The sequence below is a fragment of the Elgaria multicarinata genome, chromosome 7, assembly GCF_023053635.1.
Source record: "Elgaria multicarinata webbii isolate HBS135686 ecotype San Diego chromosome 7, rElgMul1.1.pri, whole genome shotgun sequence".
Taxonomy (NCBI): Eukaryota; Metazoa; Chordata; class Lepidosauria; order Squamata; family Anguidae; genus Elgaria; species Elgaria multicarinata.
The window spans coordinates 34506846-34534043 of record NC_086177.1 but is presented as its reverse complement, the minus strand read 5'-3'; the positions used below and the strand labels follow the sequence as shown (position 1 = coordinate 34534043).

At 42.2% G+C, this 27198-nt stretch overlaps 1 protein-coding gene across 1 annotated transcript in view; it reads left to right on the top strand.

Moving 5' to 3' along the window:
* The first annotated feature begins 14555 nt into the window (after positions 1–14555).
* Positions 14556–27198, top strand: part of ELOVL2 (ELOVL fatty acid elongase 2) — a 52449-nt gene continuing 39806 nt past the window's right edge. The window contains exon 1 of the mRNA XM_063130364.1: positions 14556–14612. Within this exon, the coding sequence (XP_062986434.1) occupies positions 14610–14612 (3 nt within the window). The 5' untranslated portion in view covers positions 14556–14609. The remainder of the gene's footprint in view (positions 14613–27198) is intronic.

Here is a 27198-nt window from a genome sequence, read left to right as displayed (position 1 = left end):
GAAAATGTGGGGGACACTCTGAAGTTCCCAGAGAACCAGCTACTTCAAGGCCGAAGCAAAGGAGTGAACCAGCTACTCCCATGGGAACTGCTTACAGAGATAAGCTTGCAGGGAACATCTGACATTCTCAAAGCATTTCCTAATAAATCTAACCATTAGGTACAAGGCCTATACCTGACAGCTGTTTCCTCCCATCGCCCAACACAGCCTGCATCTGTAGCTAGGGTGTTTTAGGGTGGCCATGTGTCCTAATTTGCAGAGGACAGTGCTCTGATTGACAGCACTCTCTTGTATAGAGCTTCTAGTCCCAGTCAAATTTAAAGATTAAGAACCATAAGAAGAAGAAAAAGCCAGGACCTTGAAGTTACCTATCAACAGTGAACACCTGGACAGCAAATTGAGCAGGCACACAGGTCACCTGGACACAGTGTTCTCTATTATGTTATCTGCTATGGATTATCCACAATGGTGAGATGTGTTATATTATATTTTTAGCTTAGAGATGACCTGAAAACAAAAAGGGATACATATAGGAAGTGGAAGGAAGGCCAGGCTACAAAAGAAGAGTACAGACAAGTGGCGCAGAAGTGCCGAAATGGCGTCAGGAATGCTAAAGCAGTGAATGAGCTGAGATTAGCGAGGGATGCTAAAAGCAATAAAAAGGCTTTCTTCAGATACGTGAGTAGTAAAAGACAGAGGAAAGAAATGGTGGTTCAACTGCTTAATGAGGATGGCAAATTGATAACAGATGACAAAGAAAAGGCTGAAGTGCTCAATTCCTACTTTGCCTCAGTCTTCTCCCAAAAGCGGGTCTATGACCCCCCTGGAAAAAGTGAAGCGGAAGTTGAGGGGGCAGGATTGCAGTTTGAGATTGATAAACAAATGGTCAAAGAACACCTAATTTCCTTGAATGAGTTTAAATCTCCAGGGCCCGATGGACTGCATCCTAGAGTAATGAAGGAGCTAGCAGAAGAACTCTCAGAACCTTTGTCTATTATCTTTGCAGAATCATGGAAGACGGGTGAGGTGCCGGATGACTGGAGGAGGGCTAACGTTGTCCCTATCTTTAAAAAGGGCAAAAAGGAGGAACCTGGGAACTACAGACCAGTCAGTCTGACATCCATCCCTGGGAAAATTCTGGAGCAGATTATAAAGTAGTCAATCTGTAAACACCTTGAAATCAATGCAGTGATTACTAGAAGCCAACATGGATTTGTCAGGAACAAATCCTGTCAGACTAATTTGATCTCATTTTTTGATAGGATAACCTCCCTTGTGGACTGTGGGAATGCTGTGGACGTCATATATCTTGACTTCAGCAAAGCTTTTGACAAAGTACCACATGACATTCTGATTAACAAACTAGCTAAAAGTGGGCTAGATGGAACAACTATTAGGTGGATTCACAGTTGGCTACAGAATCGGACTCAAAGAGTACTTATCAATGGAACCTTCTCAAACTGGGCAGAGGCAACGAGTGGGGTACCACAGGGCTCAGTCCTGGGCCCAGTGCTCTTCAACATTTTTATTAATAATTTGGACAAGGAGGTGCAGGGAACGCTGATCAAATTTGCAGATGACACAAAATTGTGTGGGATAGCTAATACCCTGGAAGACAGAAACAAACTTCAAAGTGATCTTGATAGGCTGGAGTGCTGGGCTGAAAACAACAGAATGAAATTTAATAGGGAAAAATGCCAAGTTCTACATTTAGGGAATAGAAACCAAATGCACAGTTACAAGATGGGGGACACTTGGCTCAGCAATACTACAAACGAGAAAGATCTTGGAATTGTTGTAGATTGCAAGCTGAATATGAGCCAACAGTGTGATATGGCTGCAAGAAAGGCAAATGCTATTTTGGGCTGCATTAATAGAAGTATAGCTTCCAAATCACGTGAGGTACTGGTTCCTCTCTATTCGGCCCTGGTTAGGCCTCATCTAGAGTATTGTGTCCAGTTCTGGGCTCCACAATTCAAGAAGGATGCAGACAAGCTGGAGCGTGTTCAGAAGAGGGCAACCAGGATGATCAGGGGTCTAGAAACAAAGCCCTATGAAGAGAGACTGAAAGAACTGGGCATGTTTAGCCTGGAGAAGAGAAGATTGAGGGGCGACATGATAGCACTCTTCAAATACGTAAAAGGTTGTCACACAGAGGAGGGCCAGGATCTCGTCTCGATCCTCCCAGAGTGCAGGACACGGAATAATGGACTCAAGTTAAAGGAAGCCAGATTCCGGCTGGACATCAGGAAAAACTTCCTGACTGCTAGAGCAGTGCGACGGTGGAATCAGTTACCTAGGGAGGTTGTGGGCTCTCCCACACTAGAGGCCTTCAAGAGGCAGCTGGACAACGATCTGTCGGGGATGCTTTAGGGTGGATTCCTGCATTGAGCAGGGGGTTGGACTCGATGGCCTTGTAGGCCCCTTCCAACTCTGCTATTCTATGATTCTATGATTCTATTTAAATTATGGTAATTTCTAAATGTGCATGTATGCATACAAATTAGCATGTGCAGGATGCAAATCTGTGTCCTCCAGTCTTTCTTTTGGTGATATAGTCTTTTTTTTTCGTGATGTATAAGTGGCCACATGAAGTGTTATCCTCCGTTTACAGGTGCAAGTAAATGGATAAAGAGAACCAAGTTTTAACTTTTGGGACTAAGGTAGGGTGACCAACTGTCAGGATTTCCCCGGATTTGTCCTGGATTTTGTTCTTTCCATGGTGTCAGGGGGGGATTTTCTATAATTTTCAATAATGTCCTGAATGACACACCTTCCCCTTTAAGGCTGCCATTAGCATGGCAGGAGGGAATGACATGCTTTCTTGAGGCACATCATTCCCCCACCCTGAGCTCCAATTGAGGTCTTAAAGGGGAAAGTGGGTCATTCGTGGACATTATAGAAAAGGCCCCAACTGGAGTGGATGGTGGTGGTGCAGAATGAAATCCTTTCCCCTCCTCCACTCCAATCGAGTTCTTTAAGGTGGCGGGGGAATAACGTACTTTCTGCAGGACTCAGAAAGCTGCTTCCCCACACACACACTAGGTGTCCTCTTTTTTGGTTTCCCAAATATGGTCACCCTAGACTAAGGCTGTAATCCTATACTCTCTTACCTAGAGTCTCACTGACCTCAAATGGGCTTACTTCTTCAGAGGCATGAATAAGATTGCATTGTAAGAGATAAGGAAATGCAAAAGATAGCAGTAGACATGTACATAGTAGTAGGCAGTACATATTAGTATAATGTTACCGTAGTTGTAAAAGAAAAGATCATAGAGAAGAAAGCAGCAAATAATCCACCCATCCACATGTTAAATGGGTTCATGTTCCGTTAACAGCTTTATACTGATTAGTGATACTGATTCCCCTCATGGTTTCTGCTGTTATTTATACGTGGGGTAGCCAAGGACAGCAGCAACCTTGTCCCTGATTAATAATTTTCCATGGACTTGCCATTGTCCTCAACCTTAGTGCCCTGTGTTTGTTTAGTATATATAATGTGGCAACAAGTTCAAATTCACTCAGTGTGACCTTAAGCTTTCATATCTGCACCTCAAGGGAACCTGAATTCAAGTTATGTCATATTTACAGTTTGGCTTGTGTCCATTTTTGGCAAAGTGGCAAACTCCTGAGGTCACTCTTGAAAAGAAGATTCAAAGAATAGATTCAAAGAACCAGTTGGTGTAGTGGTTAGAATGTTGGACTGAGACTTGGAAGACCTGGGTTCTAGTCCCCACTCAGGAAGCTCTCTCAGTGACTTTGAGCCAGTCACTGACTCTCAGCCTAACCTACCTCACAGGGTTGTTTTGAGGATAAAATGGGGGGGAGGAGGAGGAGGAGGAGGAGGATTTATCACACCAGCTTTGGCCCCTGGGAGGAAAGGTGAGTTATAAACGTAACAAATAAATAAGAAAGAAATCTGCAGGCTTGTGATCACAAAGCAGCTACCTTAGAGAAGCCACTTTTAATAAATTGGACAAAGTCAGAGATGATGTTGTTTAATTACAGCAAAAAGGAGAAGAGAGATTGGGAGAGTAAAGAGAAGAATATGAAAGTTAAAGAAATAATAAAATATTTGGGAATTAAGCTTACTAGGAATTTAGAAGATTTAGAAAAGGGAAATTTAAATAGTTTGAAAAAAGAAGTTATGAGTAAACTAGGAAAATATAAAAGGATAAATTTATCTTGGTTTGGAAGAATAGCCCTAATAAAAATGAGGATTTTACCAAAAGTAATTTTTTTATTTAGAATGATGCCAATAAGAATATCAGAAAAAGAATTAAAAAGTTGGCAAAGTATAGTAAATTATTTTTGTAATGGTGATAGAAAGGCGAGATTAAATAAAAACAGTTGGTATGTAATGAAAAAAAAAAAGGAGGGCTAGTGCTCCCAAACTTAAAATTATATCACATAGCTAATAGGTTGAGACATGTAGTAGAAATTATGATAGGATTAGGAGATTTAAGTTGGTTGGAGGATAGAAAGAGAGAGGATATAGACTGGAAATTAGAAAATATCTTTTTCAGGGATTATGCAAAGAAATGGGGGGAAGAAATAGAGAACCCCCTTTTAAAATTTGAGGAGCTGATCTTAAAAAAAGAAAATGAGAAAAGAGAAAATAAATTAATAAAAGGGTTAACGAGTGAAATATATAGAATATTAGTGGAAAAGGGGGAGACGGAAAGTGTAGGCAAGATGGTATAGGAAACTGACTTGAAGGAACAAATAGGGCAACAGAGTTGGGAAGGGATATGGAAACAACAAGTGTTGAGAAATATGTCTGTGAGGATAAAAGAAAATTATTATAAGATTGTATGGAGGTGGTACCTAACCCCGATAAGATTAAATAAAATAAATAAGATGAATTCAGCAAGCTGCTGGAGAGGTTGTCAAAAGAAAGGAACGTATTTACATATGTGGTGGGAATGCGAATTTGTTCAAAAATTATGGAAAATGGTGTTTAATGAGATAAAAGAAATTTTTGGAATGGAGATCGAAGAGACACCTATAGTGGCATTGTTATCATTATATGGAGAACTGAATTGTAATAAAGAGACAAAAGAATTGATAACGAATTTGTTAACAGCAGCAAGATTAATGATATCTAGGAACTGGAAGGTTCAAGGGGATTATCATATAGAAGATTGGTATAAAGAAATATGGGATATTGCTATTAACGATGAATTAACATGTAATATAGAAGAAGAGGAATGATAAAAACGAATGATTTTGAGGGAATATGGAAACAGTTTCTAGAATTTGTATTATCAAAGGGGAGAGGGAAAGCACCTCCAGAGGAAGCAATGAGATTTTGGAAACATGAATAAGATCCCGTGGATGGGGGGAGCACTTTTATGTTACGTATGATTATGTTAAGAGAATTAAGTTAGAATATATGTTATTAAATGTTTATTTTATATTATTGTGTATTATGTAGTATTGTTTCATTTTGTATTGATGTATTGTTTGAAGTATTAAATAAATAAATAAATAAATTAAAAAGAGAAGCCACTTTAACTTGCTGTTTTGCGCCCCCAGAATGCCAGTAGGTAATAACATAAATACTCCTGAGGGGAACATAGTTCGTATGTGTGTGCAGGGTGAGGGATGGTGCTGCCAGCAAGCAAAATATAAGTTTAAAGAGAGTGGGGCTAAGCTTACTAATTATCCCAGACATACTAATTTCCTCAAACTGATAGATACACCACATACATGGACATTAGTAAGGGTTTTTTGTCTCCCTTTCACCCACTCCCACCCCTAAAATTGAAGCTGAAAGTTCTCAAATGAAAACTTTTGGCACAGCTCTATATTTTTATCTCCTTTTTTTTTTAACCTCAGACACAGAACAACCACTTGATTTCAACTCAAAATGTATTTCACAGAATGTGGATTAAATCCCACATCACTATTACAAACCTAGCCAAGTAAGTGTGGTCAGCTCTTGGTTGGTTTGTTTTTAGAAGCTCTTTGGGATAGGGTGGGTGTGTCAACCACCTCTGTACTGGAGGTTGGGCTTTGCGGACTGCCTTGAGTCACATTTTTAGTCAGTGGTGTAGTGGAGGCAGGGCTCACAGGGTCAAAGTGCTGGGACTATTTCATTACCAGGGACAATGATGCCATTTGTCACCTGCTTCCCTGTTACTTCTGATTTTAGCTACATTTCCTGACAGTAGCTGGGGGAGGGTGGGATCCCCCCTCCAAATATATTGTTGTGATCTATTCCCATGCACACATATCAAAACATGCACACACAAAGATGAACCAATATACTTACCTGCATTTTTGGAGTCTCTTGGGGCTTTGACTATGGGGTTTGTCATGATTAGCTACTGCACTTCAAAATTCTGGGCATAATCCAACAGGCACTGATGCTCCTGCCAATTCCTTTCTGCCCCAGTGATACCTTTCCATGAGTGGTGGGTCTTGCCAATTCCATTGCGAATGCGGAACCCATTGTTTACACAAGGGAGATTTTGCACTTCCTATGGGAAGCCCTGGAACGAGTGGAAATGCTCATTTTTGGAAAGAGTCAGCCCGGTGGAGCTCTGCCAGTCTGCCTCTTTCCAGAAACAAGTCTTTTTGCTCGTTTCAGGTTACCTTGGAAGCAATGGGAGGAGGGTTGCAAGAGAATTGGCAGGGCTGTAAGCACCTCATTGGATTCTGCCCATACCACTACACCCCTGGTTCTAATGCAATAGAATTGGAGAAAATGCCCTGAGTAATAAGGCTGAAGAGAGATGTGGAAGAGTCCAGAATCAGAACCTAATCTATAAATAGGTCAGGAAGACCAGAAGTGGTTAGGGGGTTGCATGCTAACTCCAGCCAGGCCAGATTTAGCATATATCAGGGAGACACGTTCAAGAAGCAGGCGGTTATTATCAGGTGCTTTATGAAACCCATTTAATCTTTATGGACCAGCAGTGTGTAGATGACCTTTTGCTGTCTTTCCAATAAAATGCAGTCAGGATTTTAAAACTGGACTTAATAAGGGATTAATAAGCTTACTCCACAGGGCTTTGACATATACAGAGAAGGGGAATGGAATAAGGATTTCTGCTACCTGGAACAGGCAAAAATAAATTTCACCTAACAGACATAGTTTATTGAGCTCATGTTTCATTTGGGTTAGAGCCTGTTATTATTATGGGAATGGATGGGAGGCATAGAGTGTAAATCTCTTTAGGGCACAATGGCTGGCTGGGGCATCCTGGGAGTTGTGGGACTTTTTTCTATCTAAACATACATAGGATTGCACCCTTAATTTGTTTCTCTAGGTTTGCAATGTATCTTTTATTGGTTGCATAGGCAGTAATTCTGCCCCTGCTGTTGGCTGTTGAAAAGAAAAGCTCCCTTTGAGATTTTAGGGAATTGCAATTTTAGTATTCTCTGAACTTCATCAGAACTGGCTCTTGTGTCTGGAAGGTGAGTGTGGCCAACATTAAGAATTTCTAGAAGGAGTAGCCATTTTAGTCCGTTGCAGCAGAGATAACAGAGTCTTGTGGCACCTTAAAGGCTCACAGGCCTTGGTTGGTAGACCTTTACTTGCTTAAAACCTAAAAATGATACTCACTAGTGATAACAGACCTTGCAACAGAGATAGAGGATGCGTTCGGACGACACAATAGCCAACTTTGTCTTCATAGTCCACTACATGGATGACTATTAGCATGGCGCTTGGGCAACATGCTAATAAGTAATCCGTCGAGTAGACTATAAGGACAGGGTTGGCTATTGCTTTCCCCTCCCTCGCCTTCCCCACTGAATGGCGGTGCTGGTTCTTGCTTACCTTACCAGGGTGCTCCCATTCCATGGGGAGGGGCGGGGGGAGGGACCCTCCCCTGCCTCCTTCTTGCTGCAGTGGCAGCTATGGAGGAAGATGCACCGTTGCCACTGCAAGAAGCAGTGGACAGATCCCCTCACCTGTCACAGGAATCAGAACTTGTAGATCTCCTATCCCCATATCCACTCTGCCAACACTTTTACAGGACCTAATAACGCCATCCACAATATTAGGGCTTCATATACTTGCTCATCTTCCCATGTGATAGGTGCTATCATTTGCCCTGCTGCATTCTGCATACAACAAATGAACCAAAAAATAAATGGACACAAATCTGACATCAGTAATGGCAATGTTCATAAACCAGTAGGAGGCACATTTCAGTCTGCCAGGGCATTTTGTGAGTGGTCTTTCAGACAGAAAAAAGTGGCCATTCTTGAACAAAGGGATATCAAAGACAGATATAAATGCAAAATTGCTGAAGTACAATTCTTCAAGAGATTCAACTCTGTTTCCTGTGGTTTGAATAAAAACAATGTTTTTTTGTTTTTTTAAATCACACTATGTGTATTACATGGCTCACCATTACAATGATGTCTGTGTTATCATCCAACAACGTTTGGTGAGTGTCAACTGTTAAAGTAATCATCACTGTCTGTACTTTTTGCATTTCAATTCCCTCTGACAACACAGTTACACGCCCTACATTTCCCAGGATGTGTATATAAAACTGTGCATTTGAGTTTAACACACCATGCATCTAATGAAGTTGACAGTGTCTACAAAAGCAAATGCCAACAATAGGAAATAATCTGAACTAAAATAGTTTTAGTGTATAAGATATAAGCCTGTTTGGATGGATGGAGGAGGTGCCAAGCATCAACCCAACAGACCTCAAATAAGTGGTGTTTGGACTGAGGTGCTGTTCAAGATGATGTCAAGGATCAGGTCCAATATGTCATTGAAGTCTCACCCTGGCATGTATTCATGTGAGAATTGTTTAAGAGTTTTAAAACATGTGTAAAACATGTTGGAAGAATCCAAATTAGGGCCATAGACATTTACCAGGGCTAGAAATGGTCCAGGGCACATGTGCCACTTTGACATGTTTCATAATGGACCTGAATAAGACAGTGCCATAATGCATTGGGCCACTAAGTGGCAGCAGAGATTCAGTTAAGTTACATTCAACTAAGAAGGTAGAAGTGGCTGAAAAGAAGCTTACATGCAGGCGGATCACTGCTACATCATTTGGGAAAGAGAGGAACCAGGGAAGTAAGAAAAAAAGGAGAAGGAAAGAGAGAAAGAGAGAAAGAGGCACTGCAAGTGGCAGAAAAGAAGTGGGGGAATGAGGGACATTTATATTAGACAGGCCTATGCAGAGCCCAGATGGGTGTGGGAACGCACCAGTAAGTGGCAGTAAGCTAAAGGGGCAATCCTATGTATGTAAAGACACGGGGGGGGGGGGGGGAATCCTACAGTTCCCAGCATTCCCCAGCCAGCATGGGGAATTTCATTTATTATTTTTTACTTTATCAATTTTGGCATTTATTTATTTATTTATTTATTTATTACATTTTTATACCGCCCAATAGCCGAAGCTCTCTGGGCGGTTCACAAAAATTAAAACCACAGTAAAACACCCAACAGGTTAAAACACAATTATGAAATACAATATAAAAAGCGCAACCAGGATAAAACCACACAGCAAAGTTGATATAAGATTAAAATACAGAGTTAAAACAGTAAAATTTAAATTTAAGTTAAAATTAAGTGTTAAAATACTGAGTGAATAAAAAGGTCTTCAGCTGGCGACGAAAGCAGTACAGTGTAGGCGCCAGGCGGACCTCTCTGGGGAGCTCGTTCCACAACCGGGGTGCCACAGCGGAGAAAGCCCTCCTCCTAGTAGCCACCTGCCTCACTTCCTTTGGCAGGGGCTCACGGAGAAGGGCCCCTGTAGATGATCTTAAGGTCCGGGTAGGTACATATGGGAGGAGGCGTTCCTTCAGATAACCTGGCCCCAAACCGTTTAGGGCTTTAAATGTCAATACCAGCACTTTGAATTGGGCCCGGACCTGGACTGGCAGCCAATGAAGTTGTAAAAGGACTGGCGTAATGTGATCTCGCCGGCCAGTCCCTGTTAATAACCTTGCTGCCCTGTTTTGCACCAGTTGAAGTTTCCGGACCGTTTTCAAAGGCAGCCCCACGTATAACGCATTGCAGTAACCCTACCTACTTCAAAAGCTTTAAAATTATCATGAGATAATCTAAAATGTTTGTTTGTTTATTTATTTATTTATTACATTTCTATACCGCCCAATAGCCGAAGCTGTCTGGGCGGTTCACAAAAATTAAAACCATAGTAAGACAACCAACAGGTTAAAAGCACAAATATGTTCATAAAATTGTTTAAATTCCTTCATTAGCTTATCCTTAAGGGCACCCAATACTAGCTGAATGATTTCTACTATTATTGATTTTCTTGTAATCTGCCTTGTAGCCATTATATGCAATTTAAACACACTTTAAAATTTCTAAAGCATATTATATTTTTCTGCACATTTTGGTCCCAGCTTATAACACTGCTGCCAAGGCTGCAATGATGGGATTTATGATATAGGCACTTTTGCAGAGAGATCAGGTTCAGGACATGAATTAGGGCTAACATATAGATTACACTGAAGTTTCCAACATAACTTTCTTCTTCAAAAAAGCACCCTTGGAGGAGAGGGCAGGATTTGCAAGTGAAGGCGAGGTGAACCCTTCGTCCCCACACTGGTTCCCTGATTAAATAACTTTCCTGGGTTTGCTGTTAGCTATGGAGGGGGGCACAAAAGAGCACAATATTTGTGCCTGTTTATTTCCCCTTGCACAGCTAATATCAGCTCTGTGTATGTGTGTGGGTGGGGGAATTTGGATTAGGATGACAATGAAAGGGAAAGGGTCAAACCACAGTCCTTCAGGGCCTGAGCCCTGGTCCAGATCCACACCCACTACTTTTTGAAGAAAATTATGTTGGGAGTTCCAATAAGCAACCTTGAGCCATCCAGATGTTTTGGACTACAACCCCTGTAAATCTCTGATCATTGGCCCTGCAGGCTGGGGTTGATGGAAGTTGTAGTCCAAAACATCTGGAGGGTTCTAGGGTGCCTACGCCTGCAATAATGGGACTCAAACATGACATGTAGTTTGGCCCAGAGATTCTTTATTTTATTTATTTATTTATTTATTACATAAATAATTATTTATTACATAAATAATTTATTTATTACATAAATTTATCTTTCTTCATCGAGTTCTCATCTTCATACTTCTAAAGTGATGACAAATATATCTTAAGCCATTTTGCAACTCATCTGACTGATGTGATCAGCAGTTGTCAGAGCTAGTCAGTTGTCAGAGCCCTGATGCATTCCTAAACCAACCCACCAAGTTCTAGTACCCATCAACTTGATTCTTACTTGGTGCTGGGACTAGTCAGGTTGGAAATGAGAAAGTGAGGCTGAATAACACTTTTGAATTCTGGCGATGACCTATATTTAGCCAGCAACTCACTGACCTTCATCAGCTAACACAAAGACCAGTTTAAAATTGGCACAGACAACACTTTCACTGAGTCTCATTTAATTCTGATAAAATGTCCCAACCTGTTTTTCGAAGCTGTTTTTCGTTATGCAGTATGGCATGTTACTTCGAAGAGGACCAAAAGTTCCCACTAAACATATAATCATTTTAGTGCAACATTTTATAAGTGACAGAACCCCATTTTCAACTTTGTACTCAGCCCATCAGGGTTGCCACATACTTCTTGGCTTCACTTCCTGGGACGTGGCACCACCCTTGGCTTTGCTGCTTCTGACTGGCTTAAAGGTCAGGTGTACCATGTGCAAATCAATGCTCTGGTGGTGAAGTTCACTGAGGCCATATCATCAGAATCACTCATCTTGGCAGGACTAGCCTATACCACTAGGCAAAGTGAGGCTGCTGCCTCAGGTAGCAGATGCTGAGGGGTGGTGTTGGAAGACAGAACTGTGTGTGCTATGCGGTCTGCCCTGCACCCCCTAAGCAAGCTTGCTATCCTCAGATGTGGTGGAGGGTCACTGTCCCATCGCGACTGTTGAGGGAAGATTCAGCTTCCACTCTGGTCAGCTTCTGCATGTAGAATAAGGAATGGGTGCCATTTCCCCCCACCCTTCCCCTAAGACATCAGAATGTCTTGGGTGAGCCTTGTCTCTGGGTATTCTTGGTAACCAAGATACAGAGAGGCTTATCTGACACACATACCATTATCTTTCCTGCACCAGACAAATCCTTTTCATTCTTCCCATCACCCAAAACGTTTTAAAGGCCCTGATCTGACTGGTTTTGTACTGTCTTTACCTGCTGTTTTTGATTTTGCTGAATTTTCTTGTATTTTGGTGTATGCGTCCCGGTTCTTTGTATTGTAGGTAAGCTGCCCTGCCAAATTTTTATTTGAAGGATGAGGTATACACATGTATTAAATGCAATACTTGGGGCTGCAGGGAAAGGAATCTATGTACAACTTCACAAATCTGCACCATCAATTTGTGCAACTGCACTGATTGAGCACAACTGGAGTGCATTTCTCAGTAGGATTGGAGAGGAAATGAAAGGGGAATCTGCAACTCTGCAGAGAGTTACACTATCATCCAGGTAGGGTGAAAAACACATCTAAAGTTTGGGAAAAGCTTTTTTTGGCAAGGAGTCTCCCAAAAGGGGCACCATCAAGTTTGTGTGTGTGTTGAAATTCTCTGCAAATAAAAAACAAACAACCATGTGGTACTGGGCCCAGAATTCAACTTCCTGACAATGTCATAGGAACCTAGGCATCCACCTGATGTCAGATGAGATCATTGGTCCACCTTGTTTAATATCACCAAGGGATGGTCAGATTTCGTAAAATCTACTCAGTCTGCACTTTGCAAATTGTCAGGTGCCTTTTATTCCATCATCCTCTCATTGCCAGAATCAGTTTTTCCCCCCAATTTCCACAAATTCACACTTGCAAAAATGCACAAGTCCCCCCTTAAAATGCACAAATCCCCCTAAAATGTACATTTTTATACTTTAGCCTATGGAGAAAATATGCATTGGGCTATGTTTTTTTTAAATTTATGACTACATTTGTGTAAAATTCTAGAAAGCAGAAAAACCACTCCACAATCTTCAAAATCCATGTGACTCAGAAAAAGCAGGGCCGCTGTGGAATCCATGAGTCAATTCATACACATCTGAAGTAATTTGATTCCATTGCAGGTTTCTCAGACATCCCTAGAATCATCTACTCTAGCAGCAGCTCTCCAGGTTTCAGACAGGAGTCGTGCCGGTCCTTCCTCAATATTTTGGTGAGTAACCAGGAATGGACTTTTGTGTGAAAGGACTGCGAGTTCAGTTCTGAAAACAAAGTCCTAGGCTCAGAATGGGCTCATATTAAAGAACAAAGTGTATGATCTTTGTCACCTGGCTCTGTCTGATGGATCCTGGAGAGGGAGATCTGTTTGGTCCTCTCCTTGTTGGGGTTCTATCACTGCCCTAAAACGTGTCCCTGTTAGTCTAGCCTTTCCCATTATGATGCCCTACAGATATGGTGAACTACAACCTCTATCAGGCCAAGCCAGCATGGCCAATAGTTGGGGATTATGGGAGTTGTAGTCCAAAACATCTGGAGGGCACCACATTGTGGAAGGCTGGAGTTTACCTTGGCTTTATTATTACTATTGTATTATTCACTTCAGATGATTGGTGGTAATTGGGATTAAGGCAGAATTAAAAACAGAACAGCCAACCTCTTTCTCAGCTTTCTTTTACACCAGCCTTTCCCAACCTCACAGTGCCCTCCAGATATGCTGGGACTGCAACTCCCCATCATGGGCATGCTGGTGGGTTTGAATCCGCTCTGGATTTCAGTCAGAACTCTAAAAGAGCCACCCAAAGTGCTGAACACTATCCCCAAAATGGATTCAGCACCTTGGATTGCTCCATTCGTGTTCTGCCTCAAACCAGAAGCCGATTCAATCCTCCATTGTCAAAGGAGCCACCAGCCTCCACAGGTCGCTGCGATGCCTTCTTGCCTGGGCTGCTGCTGATACCGATTTGCCTCTTCCTCGCGCGATGGCAAGATGCCCTGAGCCTTGAAACAGTCCCGGAGCCAAGTAGAGCAAAGGGGCCCGCCGGGACTCCAAAGGGGCGCTCGCTCTGCGGCCAGGGATTGAACGCCCCTTCGGCCAGGCGCGCAGAAACCCAGCGGTTATCGCCCCTCTCCCCCGCCCAAGTGCAGGCCTCTACATTTGTCTCCTCAGAAGCAAGCCCCGCGGAGCCCAGGGTGTATAGGGTCACTGCCTGAGAGCGCCCGCCCCTAGGTTTGGCGCCTCGCGCGCGCGCGCACGCACACACACACACACACGCCTCATGGCAGCTGGGGGCGGCTCTCGGGGGGCCTCCTCCGCCAGTCCCAGCCCTCCTTCGCCCCGCCTCGTCTCTGAAGTCACCACCGGCTCCTCGCCGTGCATGAGGGGAGGGGAGGGGAGCATGGGGAGGCCGGAGCTTTGCTTAAGCCGCAGAAAGCGACAAGGCGGCGGAGGAGGAGGAGGAGGAGGAGGAGGAGGGAGGGAGAGCAGGCGAGTAGCTGCTGCGCGCCCGGCCCGGCCTCGAGAGCCTCCGGCACCTGTCGAGCTGAGGAGCGCAGCGATACCCTGGACAGCGCCCCGCGTTCTCTCGCCGCTCCCCGCGCAAAGCCGCCGCCGCCGCCGCGGCAAGCAGAGCGCGCCGGTCCGTCCGCCAAGCGACCCCCTCCCGCGGCGGCAACATGGTGAGTGAAGGAACCAGCCTATTTCTGGCCCGCCTGACGACAGCCGCTTTTCTTCCGACGGCGAAGAGACGCTAAATCCCTCCGAGGCGGCGGCGGCGAGGGGAGCCCTTTGGCCGGCGCTGCTGCCTTCCATTGTGAGGGGTGCGGGAAGGAGGGAGAGCGAGGAGAGCTGCAGGCTGGAGCGATGCCTTCCTCTCGCCAGCAGCTCTCGCCTCGCTTGCGCCCACCCGCATCGGGGTCTTTTTCACACGACCGCACATCGCCTTCCCGCCCCCTTCTCTGCCACATTATTTGCTCTGTGTGTACAAACACACGCAGAGAGAACATTCATTCCCTTGTAGATGTGCCCATAACGCAAAAGATGAAGCATCTCTCTAGCAAACATGGCACAGACACCATATTCTCGCGCCCCCACGCCCACCCCCGCCCACCACTTCCTCTCCCTCACACACAGGCTTCCCTGCTCCCAAACACACCCAAATCCTTTCTCTTTCCTATAATCCTGTGCAAGACACTCCGTCTCACCCCCACCCATGTGTTCTCTCTCACACACATTAACAGCAGTATCATCACAGACTACAGTATTATTTTCACAGGTACTCTGACATACTATCTCTCACACACATATACAAATGCCACATGTTCTTTCTCACATCTGCACAAGACATGCTTCTTCCTACACATATACCCCATTGTTTCCCAGTCTCCTACACACTATGTCAGGTTTCCCCAACCTGGTGCCTTCCAGATGTTTTGGATCACTTCTCCCACAATTCCTGACTATTGGCAATGCTGGCTGGGGCTGATGGAAGTTGAAGTCCAAGACATCTGGAGGGTACCAGGTTGGGAAATGCTGCACTGTGTTCTTTATACATCTGCACAAAGCCACATATGACCACACTTAGGGTGCTATCCAGATGAGGCTTTTATCGCACCCTTTCCTCTTTCACAGAATTTTATGGGGAGAGGGGTCCAGATGTCATTACCTGCCCTGCCATGTCTTGCCATTGCTTCTTCCCTCCTTTTTCTTACCACACCAAAAGAAAAAAAAATCTGTTAAAGGGGAAAAAGATGGAATAGCTGCACAATGCCTTCTAGCAATTGGTAGCACGAGGAGACCTCAATCTGGTCGCACCCATCCTCTTTTACACACAAATGCCACCTGTTCTTTCTCATTTATGCACACAGTTTCTGTTGCAGCAAAAACAACAGAGAGTCTTAAGGCACCTTATATTCAAATGATTTTTTTTCTGGCATAAGTTTTCATGGACGATACGCCACTTCATCAGATGCATGAAGTGTTAAGCTCAAATTGGCAGTTTTATATAGATATGTTGGGGTGGGGTGGGGGAGATGTGTAAACCAGGTGGTTAGAGGAAATTGAAATGCAAAAAGTACAGACAGTGATAATTATGTTGTTGAACAATAAACAAACATCATTGAAATCACACTCTTCTCATTAACACACAGACCCAGTCCTTCCCTCCCTCATACATACAAATACCATGGGGGTGGTAGTTTTGCTCTTATATACATAGAACTAACAAATGTTCTACTCCACACATAGCCACATTACTTTAACATTTCTTCCCCCCTCTACCCTATAACCAAAGCTTCCTCACACATAAAAATACATAGCCCATTCTTATCCACGTGTAAGCATTTTTTCAACACATAAGGATTCAGTTTTTCCTATCTCACATTGGCTGAATTCATACAACATGACAAGTTTGAACTGTGGGTTGTTGTTGAATTGTGCATTGTTGTATTGTGTGAACTGAGTCACGCTAACAAACCATGGTTTGTTAGCTATGAACAACCCATGTAGAGAACCCATGGTTTGTTGTTGGATTGTGAATTGTGGGTTGTTTGTAGTTAACAACACAGTTAAACCATAGTACAGGGTTCATATGTAACAACAACCCATATTCAACCCGCACTCTGGGTTTTCATTATATGCAAACCAGATCATAATTTAATGAAAAACTTCCTTTACACACTGAAATTTCTCCAACAAAAGGCATAGAGACCTCTTACTTCTACTCCTAAAACACAACATTTTTTTTTTTAAAAAAAATCCCACTATAAATCAGTGACTAGTTCAATTTTACACTATATGCTTCCTGAGGCAAAAGGCCCCCTTCCACCCACTTTATTCCTATACAAGTCTCTTTGGAAGTAAACCCCATTAAGTCCAATGGCTCTTACTCCCAGGTAAGTAGATACAGTATTGCAGCTTTACTCAGCTAGTCTTGAGCTGATCTCTGTAAAAACACAACAAACTATTCATGTTACAACTACAGTGATATGTGAAAAAAAAGCATTTCTTAAAAAACCTAACTAATGTAGACATGGGTCAAACATTCAATTTATACTACACTACTCTCACAAAATGCCCCTTAAACCAGCTTAGGCAGATGCTGAGGAAATCTTGGAGGGATAATGACAATGGTACTTTCAAATTACTGTTTTCCCACTTGCCTTTGTAGCAGTCAGATTAAAGAAGAGAGGCCAGTTTGAAAGGGAGGCAACCTGATCATTCTTGACTCCTGGTCAGCAGCAGCCTGCTCAAAGGGCCTGTTCAACTTCCAGCTAATCCAGAATTGAGTAAAGGAAGGGCATTCTACTTAGAAGCCCTCACAGAAGAACTTATAAAACTGCAGATCCAGGCAATTCAAAAGAATCCTAAGAAGTTCAGATCTAGCTCCTGATTCTGCAAGCAAAAACCTATGAATGTAATAAATCCATTGCTTCTAGATACATGGTTGAGAATTAGTATTTCAATTTCACTGATATTGCTCTTATTCAGCTGAATTCTTCATGATGGTTTTTAATTAGATCTTGCTTTTATTTGAGTGTGGTTCAAATTGCACTTGGCATCAGTCGCCTATACAGAAATTAAAAGCCCATGGTAGAGAATACTTGCAGCATGTAAATCAAAAAGGAACAAATCCAGCATGCTGACCTTTTGGTGAAAATGCAGGTCTTACTGTGTGAAAAAGCCCTCAGTTAATATCTGGAATGTCAATTACTATACCAAAGGTAGATGACACTTATTTAGCTTTTCACTTTTTGACAATAATAAAGCTTAAATTGGATTTGGCTTTCTTTCCTAGCTTATCGAAAAGAGCAGTAATCTGTACATAATGAGAGAGAAATAAAAAGCACTCAGAGACCTGCAATACCTATTCTTGACAATGAACTAAATTTATGAATGTTGCAACTGTCACATCACAGAATAAATGTAATCTGAATAGAGGGAGAAGGGGGGAAATAAAATAAAATTCAGATTGTACATACAGTTATTGCATATAGATTTTATTGCTTAGGTAGAATGAAATTAAACAAGGGATAATCAGTTAGGCTTTGGAAGCCCCCCACCCCCCACCCCGCCACCAGGACAATACTGCACAATACACTTCTGACCATATTGATTACAAGAAAGAACTCTCATTCTGTATCATTAAACAGCTATTCTCCCGGATTCAAATAATTATGCATGAAGGCAGGTTTTTAAAAGGGGTGGTTGTGACAATCATGAAAAATGCCACCTTTTAGAACAGTTTTGTTTGCTTATAGCCTGTGAGGTGGTGAATAAAAAAAAAAAAAACAGACTATGGCCCAGTTCAGACAACACGCTAAACCATGCTGCTTAACCACAAAATAGTTAACAGAATGCAATGCATTCCATTAACCATTTTGTGGTTAAGCAGCATGGTTTAGCTAGGGTGACCATATGAAAAGGAGGACGGGGCTCCTGTATCTTTAACAGTTGTATTGAAAAGGAAATTTCAGTACGTGTCATTTGTATATATATTCCATGCGCCCCCAGTACGCCCCCAAAACAATGGTGTGTTCCTGCCTACCTGCAGCCCAGAAGAGACGGAGGAGGAGGCGGCTGGGGAATCCGGCAGCGTCCTTGCCGCCTCCGCCTCCTCCTCCTCCCCACCGGCCTCCTGCTGCCGGGGTAAGAGCGACCCGGGCGGAGAGCTCGGCTTCCGCTTCCGCCGAGCTCTCCGCCCGGGTCGCTCTTACCCCGGCAGCAGGAGGCCAGCGGGGAGGAGGAGGAGGAGGCGGCGGCAAGGACGCAGCCGGATTCCCCAGCCGCCGCCTCCTCCTCCGTCTCTTCTGGGCTGCAGGTATGCAGGAGCACACCATTGTTTTGGGGGCGTACTGGGGGCGCATGGAAGCACCTTCAGTACGACATGTAGATTCCCTCCTGGTGAAATTTCCTCTTCATCACAACAGTTAAAGTTGCAGGTGCCCTGCCCTCTTTTAAATCTGGTCACTCTAGTATAGCTCCTGCAGCTTTAACTGTTGTGATGAAGAGGGAATTTCACCATGTTCTCCATATATACAAAGGACACCTGCTGAATTTCCCTTTTCAATACAACTGTTAAAGATACAGGAGCCCTGTCCTCCTTTTCATATGGTCACCCTAGTTTAGCGTGTTGTCTGAACAGGGCCAATATGTCGAGCATATAACTTTGGGATTTAAGAATAAAAGAGCAAATTTGCATGGGCAAGCAAACCACAGAAAGAAATGTCCAAATTTAACAATCCCCATTTTAGCCCTGTTAGCTCAATCTATCAGTCAGTTTAATCAATTTACAAATGAGAAAACTGAGGCACAAGGTGGCACCGTAGCTAACCCAATTCTCAGTAAAGTGTATGTTGTTAGTAACAACTAATGAGGCTGTCCCATAGGTTCCCAAGGTGTGCACTAATGGTAACATGGAGTTAATGATGTGTGATATAATTAACAGCCAGGTGTGCATAATCAGATCACAAAACTGCTATTGAGAAGTTCTTATTAAGCCAACATGAAACCTCTGGCTTGTCCCCACTTACTCGGACTTCCCCACATGTCCAAACATTCTCTGGGGAATTATATTTTGAACAACATAAATATATTCCATACTTGTAATTTAATCTGAAAGTATTATCTGTTTACATTATGTTATTTACTACAAATAAAATAATAAATAAAAGCATAATTTCCTACTCAAAGTTACAGATTCATATTTGTATAATATGCCATGTTTCTTTGGATAACTGGCTGCAATTTCCAGGTATTGCAATAAAATAAATTCAGATATTACAGGGTTAGTTTGGTTTTTAAAAAAAATCAAACTAAAACAACATTATTATTATTATTATTATTATTATTATTATTATTATTGTTCAAGTCCTGCTGTCTGAAGCTGGGTAAAATTCTAGTTTGATTACCAAACCAAATGTTGTAAATATTTTGAATTTCAGGCATTTTTGTTCAGAAATTCAACTGCAAATCTTATATTTGCAATTTGTTTTGAGCTTTAACATTAAACTTACATCAAAAGCATATCCATAAATGGTGAGTTTTGATTCTAGTTAATAACCCAGGGTTAGGCAGCCTGGCAGCTTTCAGATATTTTCGACCACAACTCCCATAATCCCTGACTATTGGCCATGCTGGTTGGGGTTTATAGGAGTGGCAGTCCCAAACATTGGAGGGCACCAAAAAACCATTTGAGAAAATCAGTGCAGAAAGTGAAATGGATCCACTTTTTTTTACTGAGACACTGTAGGCACTTAAACTACAAATAAAATCTCATGTGAGATTTGTAGGAATCATAATTCTGTGATAGACACCAGATTTCAATGCAGAAGAATTCTACACACATGAAATCATGTGTCCTGAAAGGCAGCTAAGAAATGTTTTAAATAAAATAATTAAATAAATATGCTGTGGAATGTCAACCATCTTACATGCTGATCATAAACACATTGGGTTGGATCCAGAGAAGTCCTTAGTGGAATACTGCTCATACTGGAATTAGGAGTAAGGGAGGCATTTCTTGAGATCCTTCCTTCCACATATATTCCCCTGTACTTCCTGAAAACCTGTTTCAAGGGCCTGAGGACCATGAGAGGTGACACAGGGAAAGGGGTGAATTAGAAAACATTGCCTCCATGCCCCCTTTCTCCAGTGGGGAGCCATCACTGAGTCTTACTAACTTCCATGAATGGAAGGAGTCCTTTCAGTCATGAAATAGCTAACTTGGATCCAACCCAATAGAGTAGACAGACTGAAGTCAATGGGATAAGTTAAACTAAGTTGATCATAGACATATGTTAGCCACTGAAATCAATGGTCCATGTTAATCATGGCTAAGCATTGCTAAGTCTGGATCAAGCCCATATTGGAAAGCAAATGCCATTGGCTAAAATAATAATTATGCCTTTAGGGTTAAGGTGCCAGTAATTGGTTATCTTGAACGTTGAGTACATTTTCTTTATGACTGGATTATACTGTAATTACACAGTAAGATTAGTAATGCTTTCACACTATTTATCTTTTAATATAACCATGCAAGGCAAGGCATTTGTGATGACTCCAATATGATGTTTGGTCCCATCCCACCATGTGAATCATTTTGAAGAAATAGGTTTTTACTGTGTTGCAGAATATCTTTCCCCTTAATAACTCAAGTTCTTAGCTGCAGATAAGATTTTCATTTCTTCTGAGCCAGGAGTGTGATTTTGCAAAGCTTTGCATCAACCTTGCATCCTTTTTATCAAATTATCAAGTGGTTTAAAAGACTGGTATATTTCAGTGATCTGTACAAGTCTGAAGGGGTTTCTAAAAGTAACAGGAAAGTGGCTATACAAACCCACCCACCCCAGAAAAATCTCTAAGATATTTCTTTTCGGACTGGTTTAGTCTTCTTCACCTTTGCCCCTTGAATATTCTACGAACAGTTCTCAGAAATTGAGAATTGAGAACCAACTTCAGCCTTGTGTAAGATGAAGAGTTCTAGAGAACTCAAAAGCTTGCTTAAAATTTTTGTGGGGCCTAATAAAGGTTCAACAATAAAGTGCCATATGTGTGCAAGGTACTTTACATTGTGCATGTCCCTGTTCCAATGACCATACAGCCTAAAAACTGCCGCAGGGAAGGGAAGGCAGGGGAAGAATGTGTATTTGTTCCAGTTAAGCATTCTTTGGTTTAGTTGAACATTTGGACTGTAGTTTTGAAATCTGATCATGTGCGTTATACCCCAAGTTGCAATTTTTCACTTTAATAAAATAGTGTAATTAAATGGTGGATTGCAGTACTTGCCCTGGATGTCCCAACAAGGCATCTCATGTTTCTAATAAAGTCTTCAAGAACTTTGTTTTTCATTCATGCTTTTTCCTGCAGTGAATAGGCAGTATCCTGCAGATAGATAGCTATGTGTAATAAATAAGGACATTGGCATGTCTGCAGCATAACTCAGCATTGACATGGAGCCAGTGGCCCCATTCAGACAACACGCTAAACCATGCTGCTTAACCACAGCATGGTTTAGTGTGTTGTCTGAATGGGGCCAGTGTGATGCAGTAGATCCAAGGGTTGGGCTTTGGCTTAGAAGCCTTGGGTTCAAGTTCACCTCTCTCATAGACTCACCTGGTTGCCTTGAGATAAATTTTTGCCCTCAACTTATAAATATTGTAAATAAATAAATAAATAAATAAATAAAAAACCCTTCCCCATCATCAAATAGCAATAACACCATTTGATGGGGATAATTGCAAGCATGATGAAGCCTGTAAAGCTAAATCAGTAATTAAATTATAAAAGAAAAAGCAGGCTCACATTCTCTCTTTGTCCCTTTTCTCACCATTTCCCCCCTCCAACAGTTTTCACAGGGCCAGTTGTCAAACGTATTCAATAGCCTATGTAATGGTACTTGCAAATCTCGGCTTAAGTAACGTTATTTGGGCCCAACTAGCTTTAATTGATGAAGAACGGATTACTTTTCCAGAATTAATTTTATCGGCTCAAGTGGCACTTGATAACCGCTTCTGCTGCTGCCGCTACTTTTCCCATGTGTGCATTTTTCACAGCAAACATTAAATAGATAGAGCTACTTTGTTTCCTGCGATCTCTGCTCCAAGGTCTGAACAGAATGCGTCCAGAGAGCAACATACTGGCAACGAGTGAATGACTGGCACAAATGTTAAAAAGGGGGTGGGAAAAAATACTGTTTCAAGGAATTGGCATTGACCTCATCATTAGGATGCAATTCCATATAATGGCAGCCACACCAGGTTTGCTTTCCAGTTACTTGTTACGTAATGATTTGATTAGTTGTGTAGAAAGTCGAATAAATTGTACTGCTAGATTAAAAATAACCTTTTGATTTTGTCTATAATGAGTTTCAGTGCGAGAGGATGTTTTATTTAGTTATATCTATTGAACCAAAGAAGTAGTATTTTAAAGGTTTAAAAAGACCTCGAAGCTGTAATTCTGACTGCATTTACCCCAATATATTCCCATTAGAGTTACTAGATTTTCAGATGTAGCTAGCGAAAAGATTGTAACCTTGGGCAGTAGTTCATAACACAAGGATTAAAGTGGATGGACATCTCTTGAATAGGTGTGTGAAGCTTTACACCTCTAATATTACTGACAGTTAAACTTTTAACATCAACTCATGTAATTAATTTTCTCAGAGTGATTCCATTAAAGTCATTAGAAATGAATTGCACTAGTATATGTGATCTGAAAACCACAGTCCAAGTGCCGCATTAACTTCTGCAATAACCCCTCCAGTTCATGCGCCTTTTCTGCCTGACACTGAAATTTAAATTATCAGCTACTTGGGGCAGAGTCCTCTTGATTTGTTTTGTTACTCCGTAAAGCTCCACCATAGTTTGCTGTTGGGTGAACCACAGGGTTGTTTATTCCCTAAACAGCTGAGAAGTCTGGGTTCAGACAACACACTCATCAGTCTACAAAGGAGTCCAGTGTGGGTTGCTGAGGAAAAGCGGAAGTGGCAAGCAGTGCACCCACTCCGTCCAGCTTGTCATTGTGTGCAAACTGGCCATTGCATTGATGACAGAGATGACACTTGCCCCCTTTCGTAGTGTGACAGCAGTAACAGGCCCTAACAGTTCTGAGGCTGCCTCTCTTAATGTCCCAGATAAGCAGCCGATGTTTCTACACTCAACCCAGGGTTTGATCCAGGTCAACTAGGAAGAAATAATTTTGGGGATATTCTCACTATCATGGATTGTTGACCTTCAAAATTATTTATTTATTTATTTATTATTACATTTATATCCCGCCTTTTTTCCTCCAAGGAACCCAAGGCGGTGCACATAATCCTCCTCCTCTCCATGTTATCCTCACAACAACAACATCCCTGGGTTGGGCTGAGAGTCTGTGACTGGCCCAGAGTCACCCAGTGGGTTTCCATGGCCGAGTGGAACTAGAACCTGGATCTCCTGACTCCCAGTCCAGCACTTTAGCCACTACACCACACAGCTTCAAAATAATAAAGCACTCAATGTCAACCCTTTTTTTTCTGTCTAAACATGCATAGGATTAAGAAGCATATTGTGGGGTCACTTTTTTTCCAGTTTTCTTAATCATTCCAGAGGGGTAGAGTTCACCCCCAAAAGTTGTAAGAATAAAACCATGAATTTCGCCTTTGATTTGGGGCAGGTGGGCACTGAAACACTACATTGGCAATTTACATGTTTTCATGGTTGAAGAATACCTGGAGCATGTAGTTGTGGAATTCTGACACAAAACTTTTGGAAATTCTTTTCAGTGGTCTTGGGGTATGTTTGACCAATGGAGGGTTGAACTGGCATTTTTTTTTTTTTATTTTGGTGAAAAAGCTGCTATGGGAATGTACTGTGCTTTCAGAAGTCTTTTATTCCCCTCGGCCAGCATGGAATGAGGGGGAGAAACAGTACTTGCAGTGGGGAGGAGGGGAATAAAGGCCTCACGTGTTGAACACATGGGCTACATGAGGCAGGGGCAGGGCCAAGCCTATAAAAGCTGGTTCCGCCCCTTTCTCGGCCTCAAGGTTGATTTTCAGCAGGAAATCTGTGTAGGGCCCTGCTCCAGATTTATTTATTTTATTTATTTATTTATTACATTTTTATACTGCCCAATAGCCGAAGCTCTCTGTTCTAAAGTGGATGTTCTAAAGTGCCCAGTTTAAGCACACTCCTCCCCCCCTTTTTTAAAAGCATATTTATTGTAGTGTGTAGTTTGGCCCTCGGGCACTATTTTGGGAAACCAACATTAAAATTGGTTTTAATGGAACCAGTTACCTAGGGAGGTTGTGGGCTCTCCCACACTAGAGGCATTCAAGAGGCAGCTGGACAACCATCTGTCAAGGATGCTTTAAGGCGGATTCCTGCATTGAGCAGGGGGTTGGACTCGATGGCCTTGTAGGCAGGCCCCTTCCAACTCTGCTATTCTATGATTCTATGAAATTCCAGTTACTTTAATGAGATTATATGTATACACAATAGGTGAGGGTTCCAATCCTGGCTTCCCCATGAAGCTGACATTGTAGCCTTGGTAAGGCGCTGCATCTCAGTATGATAGCAGTGCTTCATGATATAATGGAAGTGATTTCCAAAGGTCACCTAACTTAGGGTAGCATGCCTACTGACTCTGAACGGTATGGCAGGCTGCTGTTGGAAGAAAGGGGCTTCGAAGCCTCACTTTGTGTGCACAGAGTTTAATGGACGGCCCTCTGATTTGGGGCCATTTGTCTGTTTGAAATGGGGCATTTTAGCCAAATGTTTGCGTCACATAGCAAAGCAAGAATTACATTTGCACGTAGAACAAGCTCTTTAACATGGTGATACAGTATGGTACAAGAGAGATGGAGTTAGGGTAGAAAATCCTTTATGATCCTCCCTAGCAGTAACAGGAGGAGCAGTTTCTTGTACATTAATCCCAGATTTGGGGACAAAGTGTTACACTGCAGGCAACTGGGACAGCAACCAAGAAACCTGCTTCTTAAACATAGAGTCCCCTTTGTATTAAGGCCAGACAGGGAACTGTTGAAAGACTGAAGGCATTATTTATTTTCTTTTCTCCCTCTTCTCTGTATTTAAAAGGTCCATTTCCAAACTAGCATAGACATTCTGTGCATCAGTTCTAAGCATACTTACAAGGCATGGGTTGGCAGAAGGTAGATCAGAATCTATCAGTAGATATCTGGTGATTTGTTGTAGGTCAGCAAGTATGTCCAACTCCCAATGGTATAATAAATGTGAAAACCAAAAGGCCCCCTTTCCTCCTAAATTAGGCTGCTGAAATCAAGAAAGCTTGGGATGGGAGGTGGGAGAGAACCAGTAGTAGACTTTTGAGCTGAGCCTTTAGTCAGAGTACACCGTGTTGCACAATTCTGTGTCAGCCTTCCTGGTTTGCACCTGGCTCCTGCTGGTGGACCTCAAGGTTCTAGTGAAAAATAAAGTAGATCCCATAAACCTAAAGTCTGCCCACCCCTGAACTAGAGATGTAAGTCCCATTGCACTCAGTGAGCCTTACTACTGAGTAAACATGCTTATGACCACACTACATTGTTTAAATATAAGTTATTAAAGAAAGAAAAACTGGTTATCTCAACTTTGTATACCTATGTTCATGGGCCAGAGATATCCATTCCAATCCTAGCAGCAACAGCAACGTAACGGGACTTACTTCTGAGTAGAGATGTGGAGGCTGGAGTGGGGGAAACCTAGAGAGAGAGAAAAGATTTTTATTTATTTATTGTTGGAGTGGGGAAGGGTTTTCCCATGATTTCTAAAAACAGGGGCAAGTTTTTCTCTAATTGTTCTGTTTTTTCAACTTTTTCCACTCCCCCCCCCCCAATACGTCATATCTTTACTTCTGAGTAGGCCCTGTTAAAGAGCAGCTTTTTCTGTATTCCAGATACAGTTAATCTAGGGTGACCATATGAAAAGGAGGACAGGGCTCCTGTATCTTTAACAGTTGCATAGAAAAGGGAATTTCAGCAGGTGTCATTTGCATATACATAGAGAACCTGGTGAAATTCAGGTGCAGGAGCTATACTAGAGTGACCATATTTAAAAGAGGGCACGGCACCTGCAACTTTAACTGTTCTGATGAAGAGGGAATTTCACCAGGTTCCCCATATATACAAATGACATCTGCTGAAATTCCCTTTTCAATACAACTGTTAAAGATACAGGAACCCTGTCCTCCTTTTCATATGGCCATCCTAGTTAATCTGATTAGTGATGCCTCATCACATGGGGGAAATTGTGTTTTTTTACTGTTGCTTCTCCGGCATACAGCAGGAGATTGTGGCACATTCTGGGTGTTGTTGTTTTTTAAAGTCAGATTTTTGGGATCTATTTTGTGACGGAAAAACAAGAGGAAGGAGTAGGAGTGTGCGGGATGTGGACATTGTCATCTAAAGGTTGTGCTCACATCCATAAGTGGGCAGTGGTGAACATGTGATAAAACACTCGTCTGATGAACACTCCTAACTGGTAGTTTCCTTGCATCGCATTATCTGGATTGTTCTTCATACTTTTCTCAGTATTAATGAAAACATTTTAAAGTATCACTGGTACCATTAGCTAGTTCAAGGTTATTATAAAGCCCAGCCCTTTAGAAACACTTAGTTACATTTGTATCAGTATATGGCCATGCTTTCATATATGAAGAAAAGGAATTAAAGCCATTTTTAATATGCATACATATCTCTTATTAAAGTTTAACATGTGTAGCTGAACAAGGTAAGTGCAAGACAAACATAAGAAATAACTATGCATGACT